This window comes from Sturnira hondurensis, unplaced genomic scaffold (genome assembly GCF_014824575.4).
Source record: "Sturnira hondurensis isolate 20B ecotype Veracruz unplaced genomic scaffold, ASM1482457v3 Scaffold0017254, whole genome shotgun sequence".
In the NCBI taxonomy this organism is placed as follows: Eukaryota; Metazoa; Chordata; class Mammalia; order Chiroptera; family Phyllostomidae; genus Sturnira; species Sturnira hondurensis.
Genome location: NW_028089885.1, coordinates 999,840 through 1,020,600, shown reverse-complemented (window position 1 = coordinate 1,020,600; position 20,761 = coordinate 999,840). Strand labels below are relative to the sequence as shown.

The 20,761-nt window shown below is 58.4% G+C and overlaps 2 protein-coding genes across 11 annotated transcripts in view; one reads left to right on the top strand and one right to left on the bottom strand.

Annotated features, from left to right (window-relative positions):
• Window positions 1–191: 191 nt before the first annotated feature.
• On the top strand, window positions 192–6,559 carry LOC119001910 (coiled-coil domain-containing protein 74A-like). 4 transcript variants are annotated; one of them, XM_037067492.1, is made up of 8 exons: window positions 192–944; window positions 2,136–2,180; window positions 3,748–3,807; window positions 4,750–4,906; window positions 5,580–5,721; window positions 5,844–5,923; window positions 6,004–6,060; window positions 6,182–6,559. In XM_037067492.1, exons 1-8 carry the CDS (start codon window positions 629–631, stop codon window positions 6,318–6,320), a joined length of 996 nt encoding a protein of 331 aa, XP_036923387.1. In that variant the 5' UTR covers window positions 192–628; the 3' UTR covers window positions 6,321–6,559. The 4 variants fall into 4 exon arrangements, with proteins under 4 accessions (XP_036923387.1, XP_036923386.1, XP_036923385.1 ...); XM_037067491.1 differs by having other exon boundaries at window positions 5,580–5,769; window positions 6,151–6,559; XM_037067490.1 differs by lacking the exon at window positions 2,136–2,180 and adding an exon at window positions 2,611–2,655 and having other exon boundaries at window positions 193–944; window positions 5,580–5,769.
• Window positions 6,560–8,039: 1,480 nt separating this feature from the next.
• The window catches only part of MED15 (mediator complex subunit 15), a 57,440-nt gene continuing 44,718 nt past the window's right edge, over window positions 8,040–20,761 (bottom strand). For 3 of the 7 annotated variants that reach the window (XM_037067481.1, XM_037067485.1, XM_037067484.1), the window contains 10 exons: window positions 17,811–17,930; window positions 12,104–12,240; window positions 11,879–12,006; window positions 11,523–11,657; window positions 11,378–11,441; window positions 10,441–10,507; window positions 9,800–9,960; window positions 9,535–9,701; window positions 8,989–9,108; window positions 8,040–8,270 (listed from right to left, as the gene is read on the bottom strand). In XM_037067481.1, the coding sequence (XP_036923376.1) occupies window positions 8,134–8,270; window positions 8,989–9,108; window positions 9,535–9,701; window positions 9,800–9,960; window positions 10,441–10,507; window positions 11,378–11,441; window positions 11,523–11,657; window positions 11,879–12,006; window positions 12,104–12,240; window positions 17,811–17,930 (1,236 nt within the window). In that variant the 3' untranslated portion in view covers window positions 8,040–8,133. The remainder of the gene's footprint in view (window positions 8,271–8,988; window positions 9,109–9,534; window positions 9,702–9,799; window positions 9,961–10,440; window positions 10,508–11,377; window positions 11,442–11,522; window positions 11,658–11,878; window positions 12,007–12,103; window positions 12,241–17,810; window positions 17,931–20,761) is intronic. The other 4 variants (XM_037067486.1, XM_037067488.1, XM_037067483.1 and 1 more) reach the window with 3 other exon arrangements.

The following is a 20,761-nucleotide window of genomic DNA, read 5'->3' as shown; positions in this document are numbered from 1 at the left end:
TCTGGCTGAGTAGAGAGATCTCTCAGAGGATTTTAAAGATTTTATTTATTTAGTTTTAGAGATGGGGGAAGAGAGGGAGAGAGACATCGATGTGAAACAAATACATCAATCAGTTGCCTCTTGCACGCTCCTGGCCCCAACTGGGGAATCAGCCCGCAACCCAGGCATTTGCCCTGATGGGATTCGAATCCACGACCTTTAGGTTCTCAGGCTGGCATTCAATCCACTGAGCCACACCAGCCAGGGCCCTCAGGGGATTTTAAGATGCCTCCCCTCCGGTTTCCACCTGCTTTTTGACCTTCAGTGCCTCAGACTTAGCTGTCTCGTATATTTTGTCCACATTTCATAATGCATGGGGTTTCTGCAGTTATTGGAAGTGGAAACACTACCTTTTGACTTTTGAACCTATAATCGAATTATTTGTTCAAAAAGTAAACCACTAAAGCACAACAAGCAAATTAAATGCTGAGGCTTACTGTAAAGGAGCCGATTTTTTTTGACGGTTAATTAAGCCAGAGGATTCCTTTTAAATGACGTGGGATTCATCTGGGCTCCACCCGTCCACCACGCCCCCGCCAACCAGACCCCGCCCCATTCACACCGCACGCCCTAGATCGTGCCCGTTTCCATGGCAACGCGGCGCCCGGCCACCCACTGGACACGCAGCGGCAGCAGCTCCGGAGATATGAGTTTGGCAGGGGTGGTGGCCGGGCAGCGGCCCCCCAGCTCGGGGATCCCGAGCTCCTGGGGGGCGTCGCGTCCGCGCCAACGCCAGCCCCCAGCCCTCCAGCACCCGGGGCAATACAACGTGCAGGTCGGGCTCAGCGAGGCGCAGAAGCGGGTACTGGACCTGGAGAAGAGCCTGCAGTTCCTGCAGCAGCAGCACTCAGAGACTCTGGTCAAACTTCACGAGGAGATTGAGCACCTGAAACGGGAGAACAAGGGTGAGTGGGGTGGCAGCGCCGGGGCGGGGCGGGGTGGGGGCAGTACGCCCCCGCTCCGTGGGGCCCTGAGATACCCGAAGACCTTGCCTCCCTGACAACCTCCCACCGCTTTCAGCACCCAAACAGTATATGGACTCTATGCAGAGTTCAGGGAGTACACAGGGCAGCAAGCCCCATGCCCGAGTCCTACCACTCGGGGTTCCAACTCCCTGCCCCAGGCCAAAAAACCCAGCCTCGGTCGTGGTGGGAGGTGCCTTCCTGGTCATCTGCCCATCTGGCGAGGGCAAGTCTGGTGGCGTCATTTCCCAGGTCACCCAGCCAGCCTTCTCTGTAGGCAGGGCCTCCACCTCGTTTTAAGAACTTTTTAGAGGAGTAAAACATACCCCTGAAAGTACCAGGATATAGCTCGGTGAATTTTCACACACCAAGCCACCCAGATCAAGGGCAGGTATGCTGGCCCCAAAGGGTCCTGGGGCCCTATCCAGGTCCTCCCCAGACACCTCTGGCTCTGTGCCCTGTGTCTTCTCAGGGCAGACCTCCTTTCCTAACCACACCCCTTGAGGCTCCCCAGCTCCAGTGAGCCAGGCCTTAAACAGAACTTGAGGCCTCCACCATGGGACCTTGCCCTCTCTCTGGCCTTCCTCGCTCTAGCTCTCTCCCAGGCCTGCCTGGGTTTCTCTCTCCCCTCCTTTCTCCCGCTGCCTCTACCTGGAGTGCCAGGCATGCCAACACAGGGTCTCCATCATGTCTGGACCCTCCCCTCCCCTTGTCTTCATGAGTCTCATCCCAGTCCCTTCCTGACACAGGCTGGATGTGGCCAGCTGGTGGGTTGGACGTCACTTGGCTGATGCACTGACTGTGCCAGCTCATCCATGGCCTGGGGCTCCTGGAAAGCCGGGTCATCACGACTCACCCCTGTACAGCTGGGACCAAGCCCCCACCTGGCAGAGGGTTGCCCAGTAGGCCTCATGGATGAATGGTAGGACTTCAGGCTCTTGTGCAGGGGCTTTGGCTCAGGGAATAGCCAGAGGCATTTTGGCCCTAGGGTGCCCAAGGCAAAGGCTTGGCCCATGGTGCAGGGTCCCTGAGGCCTCTTAGAGACTCAGCTGAGAAGGAGTGGGCAGGGCAAGCCAAGCACCTCTCAAAATGGCTGTGACCTGGAAAACAACGAGAACATGTGCTTGCTTTCAGAGCTCCATTACAAGCTGATAATGAATCAGAAACAACAGAAGAAAGGTAAGACTGAAGCCCTCGGTGCCTGATGGAAAGTCACCACTATCAAGAGCAGCCCCTCCAGACTGCCTGTACCCACCCAGCGACCCCGGCCCAGGCTGTCCTCGTGGTGAGGGGCCCTGGAGCATCTGGACAGATAGGCACCACTGCCCCCAGCCACGGTCTGGGTGGCGAGCACAAAGATGCCACTCTCAGGGACCCCAAAGCCAGAAGTCTGAACAGTAGGGTCAGTGGGCAGAAAAGCTGTGAGTGGGGGACTGCCTGGGCCCTCCCCCTGCCCTCCCCAACCTCACTACCTCTTGGCCTGCNCCCATGGTGCAGGGTCCCTGAGGCCTCTTAGAGACTCAGCTGAGAAGGAGTGGGCAGGGCAAGCCAAGCACCTCTCAAAATGGCTGTGACCTGGAAAACAACGAGAACATGTGCTTGCTTTCAGAGCTCCATTACAAGCTGATAATGAATCAGAAACAACAGAAGAAAGGTAAGACTGAAGCCCTCGGTGCCTGATGGAAAGTCACCACTATCAAGAGCAGCCCTTCCAGACTGCCTGTACCCACCCAGCGACCCCGGCCCAGGCTCTGTCCTTGTGGTGAGGGGCCCTGGAGCATCTGGATAGATAGGCACCACTGCCCCCAGCCACGGTCTGGGTGGCGAGCACAAAGGTGCCACTCTCAGGGACCCCAAAGCCAGAAGTCTGAACAGTAGAGTCAGTGGGCAGAAAAGCTGTGAGTGGGGGGCTGCCTGGGCCCTCCCCCTGCCCTCCCCAACCTCACTACCTCTTGGCCTGCTGCTCTGGCCCGCTCCAGGTTCCCTCTGAAATGCTTGAGAGCCCAGCACAGCCCTGTGTCTCTGGTCCCTCACTCACTGGGACAGATTGGTGGGGCAACGGGGGGGGGGGGGGTGCGTCCTGCCTGCTATCTCAGAAGCAACTATGGGGGCTAGGAGAAGGAAGCACAGACCTAGAGGCCCGCAGCCACTTGTCTGAGGCCCTTCCCCCAGCCCAGCCCAGCCCAGGCTCTCTTAGGCTTGTTCTCCCCTTTAACCTTTGGGGCCAGGCCTGAGCCTGGGAGGAAGCCCGGGTGGTGATGGTGCCAGCCTGGTATGCCCCAGTGTGAGGGGCACCTGGGAATCTCTGTTCCTGAGGGACACACATGGAGAATGGGGTGGTGGGAGCCCTTCCCCAGTGGGGCAGCCCTTCTCCAGTGAGCTGCCCTAGGCACACAGTGATGCCCATCCAGCAGTTGGGCGGGGGGAGGTCTCTGGTGGGACATCAGGAGAGGTAGTACTCCTTCGAGACCTGCAACTTCTAGGATCCCAAGCTCCTGCTTTGTGGATGGCCTTTCAGAAAGCCACTTTTCCCATGGTCTTGGCTCCCTCAGACACTGGCTGGGTCTGGGGCTGCCTGACCAGAGTGTTGGGGAGGGTTCTGCATCAATGCCCGGGCCCAGGAGCTGTCAGGCCAGTAGGCAGGCATGATGTGCCCAGCCCCTTGCTGTGCAGAAGCTGCTGGGGAAGCCAGGACCCAAGCATCACTGTTGCCATCTTGGGTTGACCCCTGCACATTTGCCCACAGGCAGCAGCTCCAATTCCAGCTTTCAGTCCAGCAAGCCCATCTCAAATTCAGCGGTGTCAGGTGAGCATGCTGAGTGTGCTTAAGGTGGTGGGGGCAAGTGCCCCACTGTTGGGCAGCCCTGGGGCAGGGGTGCCTTTGTTAGGGCCCTTGGACTTGAGGGTTAAGGGGCAACTGAAGGGATCCAAGGAGGGTGTGGTGAGCTGAAACCACCAGTAGGGGGCTCAGGTTGGGTGGGAAAGGACTGGGGGCCTGCCAGAGGGAGGCTGCAAAGGCTCAGTGGGTCTGGCTGCAAAATTTTGTCATTTCAATGAGGGGCACAAGGTCCCAAGGCAGGCCCGCCCTGCAGTGGGACGGTGGGCAGGCAGATTCACTGACAGCCTCTCTGAGTGGTCTTCTGGGGAGGGGTGGTGAGCTGGCTGTTTGCAGAAGCCCTGCATGCAGTGTGCCCACGAAGCAGGCAGGATGCAGGTGCACTGGCCCTGCCCATGGAGTCCTGGGCTGTGGTGTCCTCTGCTGCCTGAGGGCAGTTCAGAGCCTCTGCTCCCCATTATCTGCCCTGGAAGGCCAGGCATCCTGAGGAGCAGCAGCCCCTGCTCCCAGTAGGACCCCGGCAGCCCATGGACCTTGTCCTTGGAACGTAAACCTGTGTAGGCTGGGTCAAGATCTCATTCAGTTTCATTTTGCTCCAAGCAGGGTGCTGCTTCAGAGTTGGGACAGCTTACTGCAGTGGGGGGGGGGGCCGTTACCCTGCCCCCAGCATTTTCCAAACGCTGAGAGGAGACAGGCCGGTTCCCATGTCAGAGCGTTCGGCAGACACCACCCACAGGCTCTGTCCTCAGACCCTCACTCATGTTTTCCAGCAGGAGGCTCTGTTACCATCTCCTTTTTCCCAGGAGGCGGCGGGGGCGGGGGCTCCTTGGGCACACACAGCTGATCCTGGAGGATCTGGGCACCGGCACTTCAGGCCCGCAATGACTGGCCCTGTCTGGGTCTGATCTGTAGCTAACCCTCAAGGCAAGGCCAGGCCACAGCCCAGCTCAAAGAAGCAGGACTTGAAAGCTGAGGTTCCCCAGAAGACAGACCTGGAGGAGAAGAACTCGGCTGCTGCCCTACTTCGCAGCAAGGCAGACAAGCCCACGGGGATACAGGGGCTGGCCAAGTAAGGCATTTAGTAGGTTCACAACCAAGAACCAGCCCATGGCTTTGCCTCCTAACCAGGCTGGCCTCCAGCATGAACCAAGCTGGGGGCCCTGAGGGGTACATGTGTTGACCTCAGCCCACAAGAGAGGCCAGCAGCAGCCCCTAAACCATTGTCTCAAAGAATTTAACCTCCAAATGAGTGTGCTTTGCGCCAAGAATGATGAGTCAGGTTCCCAGGCTTCACCCTGGGGAACTCACTTGGCCACTGGAAGGCAGGACACCACAGTTTTTGAAACTTGCCTGGAAAGGGAAGCAGCAGTGAGTCTGGACTTTGCACCAGAAAAGGAGACCCCGTTGTCCCCCAGGTAGTACAGCCAACAGGACAGGCTCCTGCTTCTCTGCACAGTCCTTAGAGTCCCTCCTGACCAGCTCTACCAGGTTTGGGGTCAGGACAGCTTGAACCACATCTGACCCTTAGTGCACCTCGAGAGGGGAAGAGACAGGCCTCAGACCCACACCTGAGGCCTGGAGTGCCCTAGCCAGCAGAAGGAATCCAGGCCCCTGAGGAGGCTGTGTTGGTGCCCCTCTTCCCCATGCTGGCCTCACGTTGGTGAGGGCGCTGCCCTGCGGGTTGGCGGGCAGTGAGGCCAAGCCTGGCAGGCCACCCCTGGGCTGCTGCATGACCATTTCAGAGATGAAGAAGTGAAGACCTTCAATCTCGAGGCCACTGTTGCGGCAGGCAGCCAGTACAAGGGCAAGCAGGTGATGGGGGCACACCCCCTGATGAGCCTGCCCCCCCATTTGCGCAAACCCACCTCGGTTCAGCAGTGTGAGGTAATCATCCGGCAGCTGTGGAATGCCAACCTCCTGCAGGCCCAAGAGGTGAGGCTTGGGCGGTGGGGGGCAGCCCTGGAGTCTCCCAAGCCTCGGCCACGGTGCTTCTTCCTGCCTTTCAGCTGCAGCATCTCAAGTCTCTCCTGGAAGGGACCCAGAGGTCATCCCAGGTGACACCTGAGGAGCCTGGCCCGAGATCCACGTAAGTGCCCGGTGTGGCTCTTTCCCAGCACAGTGGGGGCCTGACTGCGTGAGGCTCACTGCTTGCCCTTCCTTCGTCAGGGACCAGGAAGCCTCGCAGCTCCCCAAGGTCCCCACTAAGGGTGTCTCTAAGAAATGGTGAGTACCAAGGGCACGGGGTGGGTGGGGCACCTACAAGGAGAGGAGGGCCAGGCCCAGCGCAGAGCAGGCCCCGGCGGTCACTTGCAGGCCTGTCTCTGCTGCCCTCCACTCCCACCAGCCTGATTCTGAGCCCGATACCCGGGACGGAGCGTGCCATCCTGCCCGCACTGAAGCAAACCCTGAAGAATAACTTTGCCGAACGGCAGAAGAGGCTGCAGGTGGTGCAGAACCGACGGCTGCACCGCTCCATGCTCTAGTGCCCTCGTGCGGTCCTCACGGTGGTCCACAGCCGGGCCTGGGCACAGCTGGAGACACCGACCCTCTCCAGGTAGTGTCCCCAAAGCATTCTAGTGCCATATAAACCAACTGACAGCAGACAGAGTCCTTGGTCTCAGGACTGAGAAACTGTTTATTTTCTTGCTTGGTATTTTACTATTCTGCATTTACACAAAATCGTGTTAGAAGTATTACCCCACCTGTAGAAGACAAAATAAAGCTTGTTTTTCCTGGTCCCGAGTCTGGTCCCTCGCTGGCTCTCAGGCACTGCTGCCCCGGGAGGGCCCCCGCTCTGTGCGCTGTAATGAGTGGGGGCCGTCTGGAAGCTGCCCTGGAAATGAGCTCAGGCGTAGCATGCACCCGGCTGGGAGCACAGGACTATTTCCCGGCCTGCAGCTAGAGGAGGGGCAGCCTTCCAGGCACGCGCGCCTGGAGGGCCTCCTGCCTGCCCACATGCTTCTTGGGCGTGTGGGCTCCTCAGATGCCATCCTCCAGCCTCAGAGACATCTTGTGTCCACACTGACAAACAGCTACGAAGCCACCCCTCCGAGCCCACTGTCCTCTATTGGGGCTGGGGCCCCACCCTGCCCCACGAGGGCCGACATCAACCCCTCAATTGCCAGAGCAGCAGCTTCATCCTCTGTCTCCCGGAGGTGGCCAATTTCATGCCGAACCTCCCCAACAGGACCGTTGTGCTGGCCCCACTGGCCATCTCCTCAGTGCTCATCTCCGCCTCCCTGGCTTCAGGGAGCGGGGCCTTCGCCAGGAACCCGGAGGTGAACCAGGGCGGGGCATCGACAGTCGGAGGGTGAACTGAGGTCTGGGCATCCATGGGCATCTCCAAGATGGGGAACATGGCTCAGGCCTGACAGAGTCCCTCCCTGAAGACGATCACGGGAGGGGGACACAGTGACAAAGCCATGACAGACACAGGAATAATACATTTATTATAAGAACCACGCATGATATGGTAGTGCACATAAAAAAGAGGGCCGGCTGATGTCCCGTCAGGGAGTCCTCACTCTGGAGTGGCTCTGAGGATGCCAGGCCCAGAGAATGGCTCCCTGACCCCAAGGGAGCCCACTAGTGCACACGGTGCCAGGGCCAGGATTCCCTCAGACGCCTCTGCCCCCAGCACCCAGTGCTCAGCAGGCCCCCAGGGCTTAAAGGGAAAAGCCGTGAGGTATGAGGTCCCGCTGGTAGTGGGGACTTGCCACCACCCACAGGCCAGACTTCCCTCTGAGTAGCAGCCGGCGCCCCGGATGCAGGAGCCTCCTCGTGGCCTGCCCCATATGCCAATGGTGGCAAACTCTGAACATGGCACTGTGATGGGGGGATTCTGTGTGTCTGCTGGGTTTCCCACGTTCGCCGTGTTCCCCTACAGAAATGGGCAGAGTGTTTCCTGGCCCCCACACACAGGGCTCTGACAAGGCCCTGCTTTCTCCCCCATAATGTGGAGGAAGGACACAGGCCCTGCAGAAGCCAAAGGGGCAGCAGCCCAAGGAGCGCAGGCCTGGAGGGCGTCTGCCTCTGGAGAAACTCACTGCCACCACCGATGCAGCCAGCTCCGCAGCCACCTGTCCCAGTCCCGTACAAGTGTGGGAGAATGTCTGGTAGGTCCCCAAGGCAGAAGATAAAAGCAGGAAAGCTAACCTAAGTCCAGGCTCTCTAAGAGAGCCAACAGCTAGAAATGTCTGACACGAGGCATGTGTCCTCTGTGGCCCCGACAAGGCTGTCTGTCGGCTGACCCCATGGTCCCGGTGGGCTGGCAGCCCGATGCAGCAGTGGCGATGGCTAGGCAGCCGACAGGCAGGCCTGGTGGATGCTCTGCGCCCAGGTGTTGAGCAGGGCTGTGACCGAGTGCTTGTCGGGGAGCTGCAGCAGCCTGGAGGTCATGAATCGGTGCACCGACTGCAGGAAGGGGTTGGCGTCTGCAACAGAGCAGCCAGCCTTTAGCTCTGTGCCCTTTGCCGGAACAGCGCGGCACCAGGCCTGCCCCTGGCCCACATGAGCAGCTTCTGTGGGAGACTGGAGAGAACCTGCTCTCACAGGCCAGGGCTGGCATCTGGGACACGTCACACAGACACTGGGGATGCCATCTCCCATGCCCTGCTGACTCTTCCTGGCCCAGGTGTCACTGGAGAACTGGAAAATGAATGGCCCTGGAGCCCAGGGCTTTCCCTCAGGGAAAGCCTCAGGGTCCGAGTCCTGGTCCCCTGTGTGCCAGGTCTGAGCCTCAGGGGACTGTCACTATCACTGAAACTCTCTGGGCCTCTGCCATAGCGCCATGTCACCCAGATAGCTCCCCATGAGCCCACGCTCCTGTCTGCTCCCCCACGTCAGCCTGGCAGAAGCCCCCAGGGGATGCTGGGACAGCTGGCCTGCTCCCTCCTCCCTTATTGGACATGGATGCCTTGGAGCTGCAGGACAGGCACAGGGACACAATGCGGGCAGAGACTCTTCTTTCTCCAGCGGCTGCTGAGCAACCTGCTCTTGTCCATGAAGGGAGAGCCAGAGAAGAGGGAGGGGCCATGCTCGGGAGAGTGCACGTGGAGAAAACCCGGGTTGCCCAGAGCTGACCCCCACCTGCCTTGGGTCCCTAGGAGCAGCCAAGAGGCCTCCCCACAGCCACCCTCTGGGCACACTCACCATACTGCCACTGCCGGTCAATCCACAGTGGGCTCTGGGCGGGGTAGTCAGCGGGCACACTGAGCTCCAGTGGTGGCACGTTTGGGAGGTCCTTGTCGTCTGCAACACAAGAGGCTGTGACTGTGACTCCACACAGCCTGCATCACAGCCCTGCTCTGGTGAGGCTGTGAAGCCCAGAGGTCACTGATTCACAGGTTTCCACAGCTGCACAGGAGGGGGCTGCCCTGACATCGGGGGGAGGTGAGAGTGCGTGGGCTCATGGTCCAGCCCCGTGGTAGGTGTCCTGGGGCCAGGTGTGTCAGGATCAAGGACAACGCAGGCAGACTCCTGAGAGGGTCAGAAGGGCTATGGGCCCGGGGCTGGGCTGTGATCCTGCAGGTCTGTGGGCGGCCGAGCACTGTGTGGAACACAGTCCCGGCTGGACCAGTTCTGAGGCAGGGCCTGGAAGTCTTTGTGCCCAGAGCACCGCGGCCTGGGGACATGGCAGAACCCTGGGGCCTCGCTGCCGGGCTCCCCTCGCCGGCCCCGCCCTCCCTGGGTACTCACGCAGGTTGCAGATCAGGTGGACGGTGCCGTTGTTGCTGCAGTGAGAAGGGTCCAAGTTCACCAGGAACTTGGGGTCTAGTCTGGCCACCTCCCCCTGGAGCACATTGGGGATGCTCTGCCGCTCATCCTCTTCAAACTTACGCTTCCGGGCACACACCACTGGCACCCTGGGAGAGGCGACCATGGTGACCACACTGGGCCGGGCTGTGGCCTGTGGCTCACCACCCGCCACCTACCTCAAGGCTAAGCCCTGGGCTGTACATACGTGGCGGGCGGGCCATGGATGGCTGTCATGGCTGGCATGAATGTGCGGTACAGAGAATGGTTGAAGACGGGTGAGCGGATGTTGGCCAGGACAGCATCCAGGAGCGGCTGGCACAGGTACTGCTGTTTGGTTGGCGGTACCGGGGGCGGTGGGGGCGTGGGCTGAAACAGGACGGGTGGGGTAAGCAGCCCACTCTTGGGAAGGCTCTCCAGACCCCAAGGCCCTCAACCCTACATACAGCCAGACTTCCCAAGGCTTCCCCACCACCTCCGACCCCTGCAGACAAAGATGGCCAATCCTGGACACATTCTCCCCAAGTCCCCTCCCACGGGGGCCTGACCTAGTGCTCAGCAAGCGGAGGCAGGATGGTGGCGGCAGCTTACAGTAAAACCCACAAGCCTGGGGGGTGGAGGCAGCACCCAGGGGGCAATTTCTCCCACATCCCCACCACCCACAGCACACCTATCTAGAAGAAGGCTCCAGACAGGGTCCCCAGGCTGAGCGATGAGCCCCCTCTGCCTGCCCTGGACTGTGAAGGCTCCTCCCAGCCTGTGGTTCTGAGTTGCTGTTGCCTGAGCCCTGATATTCCCAGGGATGCCTGCGGCCCTCTGAACTCCACCAGGCCACAGCACCTCACTCACCACTGCCATGTCATTCTTGAGTTTCTCCAGGGCGATCTCACACTTCTGCAGAGTCTTCAGGGGACACCTGCGGGGAGAGGGCATGTGCTAACCCCCTGTGCTGGAGGGTAGGGGAGCTGGCAGCTCTCCTATGCTGACTACAACTGCACCCATCCTCCCCGGACAGGGCCAGCCCAGGGGCCTTGGCCACTGGAACCCTCCACAGGAACCCCAGCCAGCTGACCAGCCTTTCCCAGACCCAGGGTCCATGGTGTGGCGATCCCACCCCCAGGAGCTGCTCAGTCCTGGTCGGCAGACAAGGTATAGGCGTGATGGGCCACAGGGTGGGACCAAGGGCCTGTAGCCCAATAGGAGGGGTCAAGGCAAGAAGCCCTGGCAGACCATCAAGCTCTAACAGGCCCGTCCTGCAGTGTCTAGCATTCTGTCCAGAAAAGCAAAGCGGGATGACCTCTCAGGAGGAGAAAACCACCTGGGCCAAGGGCAGTACCCGAAGGCCAGTCCACACGTGCAGTCTGTGGCACTGTCGCAGCTTGGCGCCACAGAAGGGGCACGGTGCTGTGTGACAACCTGGCTCTCCCCTGCCACCCAAGTGCTTCGGAAGACACTGTCTCATTTCACATTCACAGCTAACGCATGAGGGCCCCAGCTGTCCCTCGTGCAGATGGGGAAACTGAGACACTGTGGCTTGTCCAAGGCTACCAGTAAGTCGGGGGCAGGGCTGAAAGTCAGACTGAGGCCTGTCTCATGCAGCTGGATTAGTGAGGGCCACCGCAAGCCCAGAGCTAGCCAATGGCCCTATGACACACAGCTGCGATGCCACAGCCCCTTCTTTAAACTCTGCACTGCCCTAGGCTGGGCCGGCCGAGCAGCCAGGGACCCTCCCTGAGCCATGGGCACAGCGCCACCCTTCCCCTGGGGACCTGAGGACAAAGCTCACCGCTTGGAGGGGTCTGTCAGGATGTCTAGAAGGCTCTTCATCTTACTCAGGTCCTTTTTTCTGTCTGGAACAGAAGTGGGGACACTAAGACACAGCCTGGGGATCTGCAGGTCCTGCCCCAATCCCCGGCCGGCCCCACCTTCACCTTCATTCTTGTCGATCTTGTTGATCATACGGCGCAGTGGCTCAATGTACTTGGAGAGCTGCTTCAGCTTGTCCAGGTACTGCTGCTCCTCGGCCTGGCTGGAGCCCGCGGGGCTCATGACGGAGCTGGGGTTCACTGCAGGACACGGTCCTGTGAGCGCAGCCCGCCCACAGAGGCCCAGCTCTCTGCAAACCCTCCAGGCGGGGCGCTTGGGGCCCCGAGGGTGTGAGTTTGCTCACCCCCTTACAAGGTGCCTCAAGATGAGGGGTGGCCCTTGGCACCTCAGCTCCCAGGGCGGTGTGTGGGTGACCTGACTGGGCCCCAGGCTACACATTCCCACACTGAGCCCCACTTACCAGGAGTGTTTAAAGGTCCCGGGGAGGGCACACTGAAGTTCTGCGGGGTGCGCGCTGTCACTGGACTCTGGGAAGGCTGTGGTGAGGGGCTGGGCAAGAAGCTGCTTGGGGATGGGGCAGGGCCGGAGCTGCAGCAAAGTCAAAGAGAGTGTGTCTGTGGGCTGTGGGCACCGGCAGGGCCCCTCCCTGTGAGCCAAGTGGGCGGGGTACCCTGGCAGGGCCTACCTGACGTTGGAGTTGGGCTGCGAGCTGGGCTGGCCAGGCTGCGGGGATGGCTGGGGTGGAGGGGGCATCGACTGCGGGGTCTGCACCTGCTGGCCAGGCGATGGCGACGACAGCATGGTGAGGCTGCTCTGGCTGACCTGGAAGTGGAGGGGGCTCAGCCTGCTCACCTGCCACTCGCTCTCACTCCAGTTGTCCCCATGTTCCCATCCGCCCAGGCTCGACGGCCCCACCCTCACGCACAGCCCCTTCTCTCTCCCAGCCTCACTGCCAGCCTTGTCTCTCTTTGAGGCCCTGCTTCTCAAGCACTAATACAGGCACGCCCCACCTCTCGGGTGTGCACAGAAACACACAGCGACTCAGGCCAGGCTGGGTTGCCCTTGCTCCACGGTGTGAGACCCACGATGTATTGGGCCTTCTGTGTTGGGACAGGACGCCCCCATGTCCCTGCCTCATGGGTGTGGGGGACTGTGGAGCATAAGGCCGGGGACGGCCTGTGGCCTCAATGTGTGCTCACCTCTGTGGGCCCTGCTCTGATGGGAGAGACTATCTACTCTGCTTCCACGAGCGCCTCCATCCCCGGTCACAGGGGAAACTGGTCTTGCACTTAGTGGGAGCAGAGTGGCCCCTGCATCTGCCCTCACCAGCACGCCTCTCCTGGGGCTCCTCGGGCTGGACCCGCAGGTCCCACTGAGAGACATGAGCGGCTCGGAGTTGTTCTCAGAAGCCATTTCCTTACCTGCAGAGCCAGGGCTCGCCCCACTCCCTGCAGTCCTCACTGAGGAGGACACAACAGTCAACTGCGCCAGTGTCGTTGTGCCCTATTAGGCTGTGAACTCCACAGGGTGGAACCACTCCACCCAGGAATCAGGCACAAGAAAGTGTGAAACCATCACTTTCTGGAGAAGCTCGAGACAGCAGTTCCAGAGGGTGAGGACGATGCCTGCTGGCCAGCCCAGGAGAACCAGCATCTCCCGCAACAAGCCCTGCAGAGGGCTGCCTTTTTCGGTGCTCGGTCACGGTGGCATAAAGGCCTGGCCCCTCAACACATCGGGACCGCTCCAAAGACCCTGCCAGCCTCAGTGCTCCCAAGGGTTGGCAGCAGCTTCACACCCACAGCCTAGTCAACCTCCTGCGAGCACCTCCTCAGAGGCTAATTTCTATAGCCCTGCCCACAGCCCACCTCCTGAACCACCCACTTCTATAGACTGACTCTGCCCTCTGCCAGGGCACTCTGGACAGCGAGGCGGTCCGAGGCCTCAGCTTCACACCTCTCCCCCACAAGCCGCTGCACCATGCACGGCACTGGGAGTACTGCGTGAGGATCGCTTGGAGGGGACTGCTGCATCCCAGTCCTCTTGCCAGGGAGCAGGAGAGAATGTTTCGCGGGGCCCAGATCCCACAGGGAAAACAGAATGCCACCCTCCTCACCGCCTACCCCACTGGCTGGGCGGGGTGGGCCTGGGCCCTGCCCTTTCTCTTGTACTGCCTGAACCAAACTCCAGGAAGGAAACAGACTGCCCCTCCTGTTCTCTGGCTTCCTATCCCATCCCACTGAGTGTGCAGGACGGAGCTGCAGTGGGTACAGAGCCCACACCAGGACACTTCCAACACGGTTGGGTCAGAAAGGCACAAACCCAAGACGGAATGGGCTGTTCCCACCCCTCTGACCAGACAGCTGGCTGGGAGTGGAAAGGCTGCACTGAGGGAGCTTGAGGGGAGTGATGTGGTCGTAGGTGTTCACACTGACACAAGCAGGGGCAGGGCGGGGCCTGGAGCAGCTTGGCTGGCAACGGAGCTCAGCAGCTTTCCCTCTGGGCAGGACTCGCCCTCGTCGTGGCCCCTGCACCAGAAAATACACTCAGGGGCCAACGAAGTCCCAGGACCAGGAAGATGAACAGGCCGCCTCAGAAGAGTCCATTCAGACAACCGCATGTGGCGCCAGGAGGGGAGGCAAAGGCCCTGGGGCCCCACTCCAGGCCCAGCCTGTCAGCCATGGGCGCCTCCCTGTAGAGCCTGCTCCTCCCCTGCCCCAGCCCCAACCTTTCCCAGACTCTGAGTCGCTGCCACTCTCTGCTGCCCTAGAGTCCCTGAAGCTGCCTCTTGCCTCACCCTCTTCCTGCCTTCAAGTCAAAGCCCTTGACCTGGCCTTGTCCTGACCACCTGGGCCGAACCAGCTCCCCACCTGCCCAAGAGAAGTGCTTCAGCCTCTGCTCAAGCAGCTGTCCCTTTTAGAAGGTGTCCAGCTCTTGTCTGTAGCTTAAGGCTGGTGCTCCTCTGAAGCGGAACGAGGCACCTGCAGGCGTGGGGCCACTGCAGTGGGGAGGCCACTGGACAGCCCACTTTCCACTGAAACACCTGAAATTGTGTAGGGTGGGCAAAAGTAAGTTTACAGTTGTGAGTACACAAAACAGAGTTCATCCTTGTGTTATTGTTTACTAATGACTGTATTATTTTTCCCTACGAACCACTGTGAACCTGCTTTTTAAAAAAAGATTTTAATTTATTTGTAAGCGAGAGGGGAAAGGAGGTAGAAAGAGAGGAAGAGAAACATGGATGTGTAAAAGGAACACTGATCTCATATGCCCCAACCAGGGACCCAGCCCACAACCCAGGCACATGCCCTGACTGGGAATCCAACCGGCAATCTTTGGTCAACAGGCTGGCACTCAAACCCCTGAGCCATAGCAGCCAGGGTGTGCAAACCTACTTTTGCCCCACCTTGTATTTTAAGATGCTCCCTCAGCACTCAGACTGTAGGGAAGCAGGGTGCACTTTGCCCACAGCCTCTGCTTTTGGGTTCCAAGGAGCCACCAACACGTGCAGTTCCCAAGGCACGAGTCCGCGGGTCGGAGACATGGTGAGACCAGCCTGCCCAGGCCGTGGGCACCAGCTCCGAGGTGCTGCCTCTTGCCCAAGTCCACCTCTTGGGTCCAGCCCTGGGCTCCACCCTTCTGGCCACTGTGGCTCCCACTCCCAAGGCTCCTAAGGGAGACCCCTCGGCCTCCAACATCCAATCCAGATCTCTTTGCATCCAACAGGTCCTCTGGAAAAATGCAGAGTTTCTGTTGGCAGCAAATATTACTCCTCACAGGTCTTCAGGACGCCTCTCCAGGAGCCAGTGCTGGGAGGCCCCAGGCTCCCAGGACTCCCAAGTCCTGAGTCACCAGTGGCACACCTGGGACGGGACGCAGTCACCCAAAGGCCCATGTCCAGAAAAAACTGGCCTAGTGAGGCAGTGAACAAGACAGTAACCCTGGTCTCCAGGTTCGCACTGGGTCCAGCTGGCTTGGGACAGAGAACAACACAGCTGTGCACCCTCCGTTCTGTGGCGAGCCCATCAGGGGGCACTGCGCTCCAGCTCCACTTCTCTCACCTCTCCAGCACTCTGCCACAGGCACGGGTGTGTCTATCCCAGCTACTGGCAAAGCCACAGAATGCTGCCCCTTCCAGGGGAGGGAGTTTGAGTGCCACCCTATCACCCACATGTCACACACAGGAACTGAAAGCTCAGAGGGAACTGGCTTACTCGAGGTCAAATGGCTAGCGGGAAGGGTGGGGAGTCCAGGGAACTTGGCGTCATCTGCATCCCCAGGGGAAAGGGGGCCTTCAGGGAAGCAGACAGAAGGCAGGGTGGATGCAGAGAGCACGCAAGGGGCAAGCAGGCAGGCAGGCAGGAGGCGGGGCTGGAGGGCGCCAAGGCCGGAGGGCAGGGAGGCTGCGTGGAAGCCTCAGGGGAGGCTGATGGCACCTCCAACTGCAGCCCTCCTGGGACCGTCAGCACCTGTTGGATATCCCAGGGACTGCACCATGCTTCTGGCCTCCTGCAAACAGTGTGTCCTGAGTCACTTTCAAGAGCAACATGAGTCCCAATGTGGAGCCACCTGCTTACACCCATCAAGGGAGTGTTGGGACAGAAAGCCACGTCACCTCTGGACTCCCGCACTGGGGGCATTGTGTCCTTCATGTGTCTGGCACAGAATTCCGCTTGGTTACAGCCATTTGCATCTGTGAGCATCCATACCACAAGATGAAACAGTGGCCGGGGGCCAGGTTGGGAGAGAGATGAGGACGGAGGAACCCTGTCTCGAAGAGGGCTGATGGAAGAAGAGCTGGCGTTCTGTTTTCTTGAACCTAATTTGTTGCCAAAGGTCCCAAGTGGGCACAGCAGGTGCTGAGCACAGCCCGCTGGGGACTGTGTGCTGGGAGCCGGGGGCAGACAGTAGCCACATGACAGGCTGTATACACTTGCTAAGTTCTGGGGATGCCAGCTGCTGAGAGCTTAGGTGGGACCCTTACTGGGACAGCAGGGCTGACTCCTGGCTACATTTCAATAATACATCCAATAATACATTCTCGGAATAAGCTCTCTTTTCTCAGAAGAAAAGGGTTAGAAATACACCGGCACAACATCGGCTGCACACTGATCCTAGAACCCACTCTATGGCCAGCTGAATGCCAGGCGTCCCTGGCCCTGTGTGTGTGTGGCGGGGGGGGGGGGGGGAGTNTGTGTGGCGGGGGGGGGGGGGAAGTGGGGGTTTGAGGGGAGAGCAGGTTAAACCCTGGAAGGTCAGGGAAGGGCTGCTGTCTCCTAGGATTGTAATGCATCTCTCTTACAACAGAAAATGTATGTTAAAGTTTTTGGCAAATCTGAGGTCTTCACAGCAAACCCACTCAAATGAAGAAAAAGTCTGTAAGATAAGGAAACCTTATCTCCATTTTATTCTCAGAAACTTAGAATGGGGCCTGGCCCATGGAATGCACATGACTATTTGTTACACAAAAATACCATGGAAGAATTCCAAATTTCCTCATACTGAAGAACCAGAAAGTCATATCCCCCCAAAAGTGTAAGGTGCACAGAGGCCTTCATCTACCTGGAAGGGGGGCCTGTGTAGTGAATTCCCCACTCGACACAGGAAACCGTGACAGCATGGCCTGGCGATGTTGCGTGTCCTCACACTGACTCAGCTGGCGGGTGGTCTGTGATGACGGGCACAACCGCCACTAACTTCCCCAAGGGACTACTGGGCACTTGAAATGTAACTGAACTGATTATAACTTGAGGAACTGAATTTTTAGTTTTACTTAATTTACTTAATTTAAATGTAAACGGCCACGTACGGCGAGTGGCGACAGTGGCGACAGTGTTAGATGGCACAGCCCTGCAAAGCAAATCTATTTGCTCTGCTTCTGTGTTGTTTGACCACAGAAATGACAACATTGTGACTGTCTGAAATGCTAACATGAAAAAAAAATATTCTGAGCCCCGGCTGGTGTAGCTCAGTGGACTGAGCGCGGGCCTGCGAACCAGAGTATCGCTGTTCGATTCCCAGTCAGGGCACATGCCTGGGTTGCAGGCTGGTTCCCTGCAGGGGACACACCAGAAGCAGCGATACACTGATATTTCTCTCCTGTCCTTCCCTTCCCCTCTAAAGATAAATAAATAAATTAATTAAAAAATATATATATTCTGCTCTCACATTCTCCAGAAAATGAAAACATCAGAACTATCCAAAACACTAAAACACAAATAAGCCCAGGTATTTACTCACATCCCCTCAAGAAACGAGCAGGGTTTGGCCTCATGGAAGCTGGGCTGGGCACTTAGAGCCCTGTGAAGGGAGTCACAGAGGTTACGGTGGGCCTCACCAAGGCGCTCAGCGGACCCCGAGCTTCCCAGGGGCCCTGGGCACCGCCCCGTAAATACCTGTGCTGAGGGCTGTCCGCCCAAAGGGATGGAGCTGGCCTGGATGGCAGACACGGTGGTGGTGGGCGGGAACCGGGTTGTTACTTGCATCCCGCCTTGAGCCAAGGCTGCGGTGATCATCTTGAGGACAGAGGGACAACAGACAAGGTGATCGCAACAAAGAAACACAGTGCGGGGGCAGGTGGAGAGGGGTGTGCAGCCTCCGTGACAAGGGTGAGGGGCCTTCAGGGGCTAGGGGCAGCCTGGTCTCTGTGTTCGAGCCCACAGCACTGAGGCCCATCAAGGCACTGCCAAGAATGCGGCCCGTGGCCCTTCCTGTCCTGTAGACTGCCCTCCCTCAACAAGCTTCTGATCTGCTGGTGCACCTGCAGAGCCTTCAAGGCCAGAACTCAAGGGTCAGGGGTGGCGTTTCTGGGAGACCGGGCTCCTGGGACAGACTTGGGAAAAGCACACTCCACCAAAGCTGGTCAGGGGGAGTTGGCTGCCACTGAACTGGAGAAAGTGCCCCAGTTAGCCGGCCACGGCACTGTTCCTTCCCAATACCCACTGCCCGATGAAAACACTACTGAGGGCCTGGACTCAAACTGTCCTGCTCTCCTCCAGGAGTCTGAGTTTCTTCAGGAGAACTACTTTGTAACCAAAATCAGGGGGAGGTCAGCAAGGGATGCCTGGGACTCTGCCTGAAGCCTCGAGCTCTTGAGAAGGTGCACCTCCCTCAACAACGTGGGCCAGCTGTGTTCCTAGATATACAAGACAACTCCAGACCCCAGAACCTGGGCACACACTGGGGCCACCTTCCTCAACTCCCACTTCCACAAGTGTCCAGGCGGCCCTGCGCTGAGTCCTGGCCTGTGGTCCCCTGAGGCCTGGGGAACAGGCTTGCACACATTCACAGCTGTTCAGATGAAAAAACGCAGCCCCTCAGAAAGGAAGTGGGAGGACCCACGGAAAAACAAAACATCTGTCCCAGGAGGCTGCGAGCCAGCCCATGAGACCGAGGCTGCACGGTGGCCATTCAGTCCGTGCAGCTAGGACAGAGCTCTGAAGCAGCGGAAAGGCCTGAGGGCTGACTCGAGGCATCTCAAGTGTGCCCCACACTCACATCCACAGTGGCATGCAGCAGGCACTGCAAGCTGCAGGTGGCACACAATAGCAGATTCCAACTTGAACCTCCCAACAGCTGCAGGATGGGGCGGCCTGCACACAGGACTGGAAGCAGACATTCCTGCAGCCACCCCAGAGGAAGAACTACCTGGTGGTGGGGGATGAGGAAGCCATTCTAGTGTCTGCCAAACACAAGCATGATCCTGAAGAGCCCAACACTCACCAGCCAATCAGACACAAAGCAGGGCATTGGCGGGGGCGAGAGGATGGGAAGCCTTGGAGAAGCGTGGCTCTCCCCAAACCCGGGGGCGGGGCCAAAAGCCCCTCTCCCCTGGGTGCAGCTCTCAGCCCATAGTCAGATGGAGTAATAGCGAACACTGTCCATTCACAAGTGCCGGTGCACTGCCCTTGGAGGAGCCCGTCTGAGCCCAGGGGCCAGGCAGCAGGGCTCCTTCCAGAGGGGGAAAGGCCTGGAAGTCAGGTGGTGCAAGAGAGTTGCATGTTTTTTCCAGAAAAAAAAAACCAAAAGTAATAAGGAATGAAAGCTTAAATCTAATTTGCTGCTGACTAGTTTTCTTCTGAGAACTCCGGGGAGAAAAAGCGCATTTTCTTTTCACCACAAGTTCTAATAAAACATAGTAGCAGGGTTTACTGACTCTGATGGGCCAGGCAGCGAACACCCAGCAACTCACTTTCCCAGCCTCCCAACACACATCTACCCAGAAAGGAGTTGAGCCTCCATCCCAAAGGCTGCGGGCCTGGCTCCCCCTTGGTCACTGGGCAGGAAAGCCCTGAAGGAGGGGGGTCCATGCAGGGTACCATGTCAGGGAAGTACCTTTGATGGTGACTCTTTGTAACTGGAGAATTACAGTTAAGTTTCCATAAAACAAAAGAATTGAATGTTAAAAGATAAAAACAGGAACGGTTTGGAAATGGAGACACATTCTGCCGTGGTTGTATCTTCAGTCGCAGACACCATTTGGGACAGAAACAGACATTAGCACAGCTACCCCGTGCGCTCTAGCAAATCCCGCTGCAGTGAAGGTGGCGTCAACCACCTCATTTACGAGAGTGACGTCAGATGTGAGAGCCAGGCATATATACACTATGCATACCAATTTTCCTGGAACACCAAACCCCAAGCTCAGGCCCCAGCTGAGCCCCACGGAGCATCCAGCAAGGCCCCCTTTCCTTCTCTGGGGGGCAGACTCGGGGGACAAGGTGCGCAGGCTCCCGCTCAGGCCGGGTCTCCGCACTCCTTTGGAGGAGCCAGCGCTCGCTCCTGTGCCATCACTTACATACGCAAAACTGCTACACGTGGCCGCTGTGTCCTGATGTGTGGCCGCCACACTGGAGTCCTAGCTGGTGTGTTTGAGCTTCTGGTATATGACTGGCTGATATAATTCGAGGACATCAAAGTGACTCAGTGACTCGCTTCTGGGAAGCATCAGGAAACAACTCAGAACCTAACCAGGCATCAGGACATACATCGCTGGTAATGGCAGAAAACTAAAAATAATCTCAGGATCCCAAAACAAGACAGTAATTAAGGTCAGTAGGATGCATTCATAAGTAGAAACACTACCCATAAAATAACGTTGACTGAGAGACTTTAATTACAGAACGTTTTACTTCTATTGTGATGTGACTAGGAAATAAGCTCCGCAGAACCCTGTGTGTGCCCTGTGGCTACGACACTTGAGAACTGAGGATGCCACACTGTTCTGCCCCGAAATCCTTCCCTTATTTACCCTTCTCTTAACTACTTTCCATTTTTAGTCACCACATATTTTTATAAGTTTTGGGGTCAGAGTATCTCTTGCTTTGTCTTGTCCACTGTGCCAACC